Source organism: Thermoascus crustaceus (assembly GCF_041956765.1).
Source record: "Thermoascus crustaceus strain CBS 181.67 unplaced genomic scaffold VTN00scaffold_4, whole genome shotgun sequence".
Taxonomy (NCBI): Eukaryota; Fungi; Ascomycota; class Eurotiomycetes; order Eurotiales; family Thermoascaceae; genus Thermoascus; species Thermoascus crustaceus.
Window position 1 is genome coordinate 279,275 of NW_027192530.1, and position 1,035 is coordinate 280,309.

Here is a 1,035-nt window from a genome sequence, read left to right on the forward strand (position 1 = left end):
ATGTCCATCCAGCAGAAAACATCAGTCACCAACTATACCACAGAGTTCCAACAAGTGGCAACCTTCCTTGGAGACTGGTCAGAACAAGTGCTCATGGAACACTACTATCAAGGACTGAAAGAAGAGGTCAAGAATGGGCTTCTTGCAGCGGAGGAACCAACTGACCTTAATAACCTGATACTCATGGCAACCCAGATTGACAACCGACTCTTTGAGCGACGGACTGAGCAGCAATGATTCAATCCTTTTCAACAAGCCCCTTGACACACAGGAAATGGAGGCGATGCCATGGAACTAGATAATGTGACTAGAAGAGAACAGAGCACCCAGGAAGCAGCAAACAGGCAATTCAGAGGGCCCAACCCCAACTGGACAGATGAACAGAAGAAGTGCTATAAACAGAAGCTGTGCATCCACTGCAGAAAGAACAACCATATGGGTTGGAAATGCCCAGACAAAAAACAAGATAACCAGAAACAGATATCAGTCACAGAGAGGAACAAGCATGCTGAATTACCATGGACTGTCTGCTATAATAACAACTGCTCTGATCATTATGCCTCCAAGAATGCGACAGGATGGTTCCCGAAGAACCCCAGAAAGTCAAAAAACTAGAGGACCCTGCCAGTGTGGGACCCCTGCAGGAGTCTTGGTCTAGGTCCCTGAACCCGGCTACAAGCACGCGAAGCGGAACAACACTCAATGGAACAGACTTATTGAAACAATTAGTGATCACTGTCAAGATCAACAGGAGGAAAGCAAGGGCCATGATTGACAGTGGAGCCATGGGAAATTTTGTCAGCAACACATTTGTCACCAGAAATGGGATCCCCTTCACAGGGAAGAAGGAGCTGTACCAGTTATCTACAGTTGATGGATCTGCCAGCAGCTATGGAGGAGGATGGGTGTGGATGGAAACTGACCAGTCCTCCCTGAAGATAGGACAGCACAAGGAAAAGATCAACCTTGATATCACACAGATGCCAGGACATGATATAATCCTAGGGATACCATGGTTGAAGATGCACAACCCAT

At 47.0% G+C, this 1,035-nt stretch overlaps 1 protein-coding gene across 1 annotated transcript; it reads left to right on the top strand.

Moving 5' to 3' along the window:
- Window positions 1-237, top strand: VTN00DRAFT_6696 (uncharacterized protein; the record flags this gene model as incomplete). The annotated part of the gene is made up of 2 exons (XM_069433360.1): window positions 1-126; window positions 196-237. The coding sequence occupies 2 exons, from the start codon at window positions 1-3 to the stop codon at window positions 235-237; spliced, it is 168 nt and encodes a 55-aa protein (XP_069286750.1).
- Window positions 238-1,035: the final 798 nt, after the last annotated feature.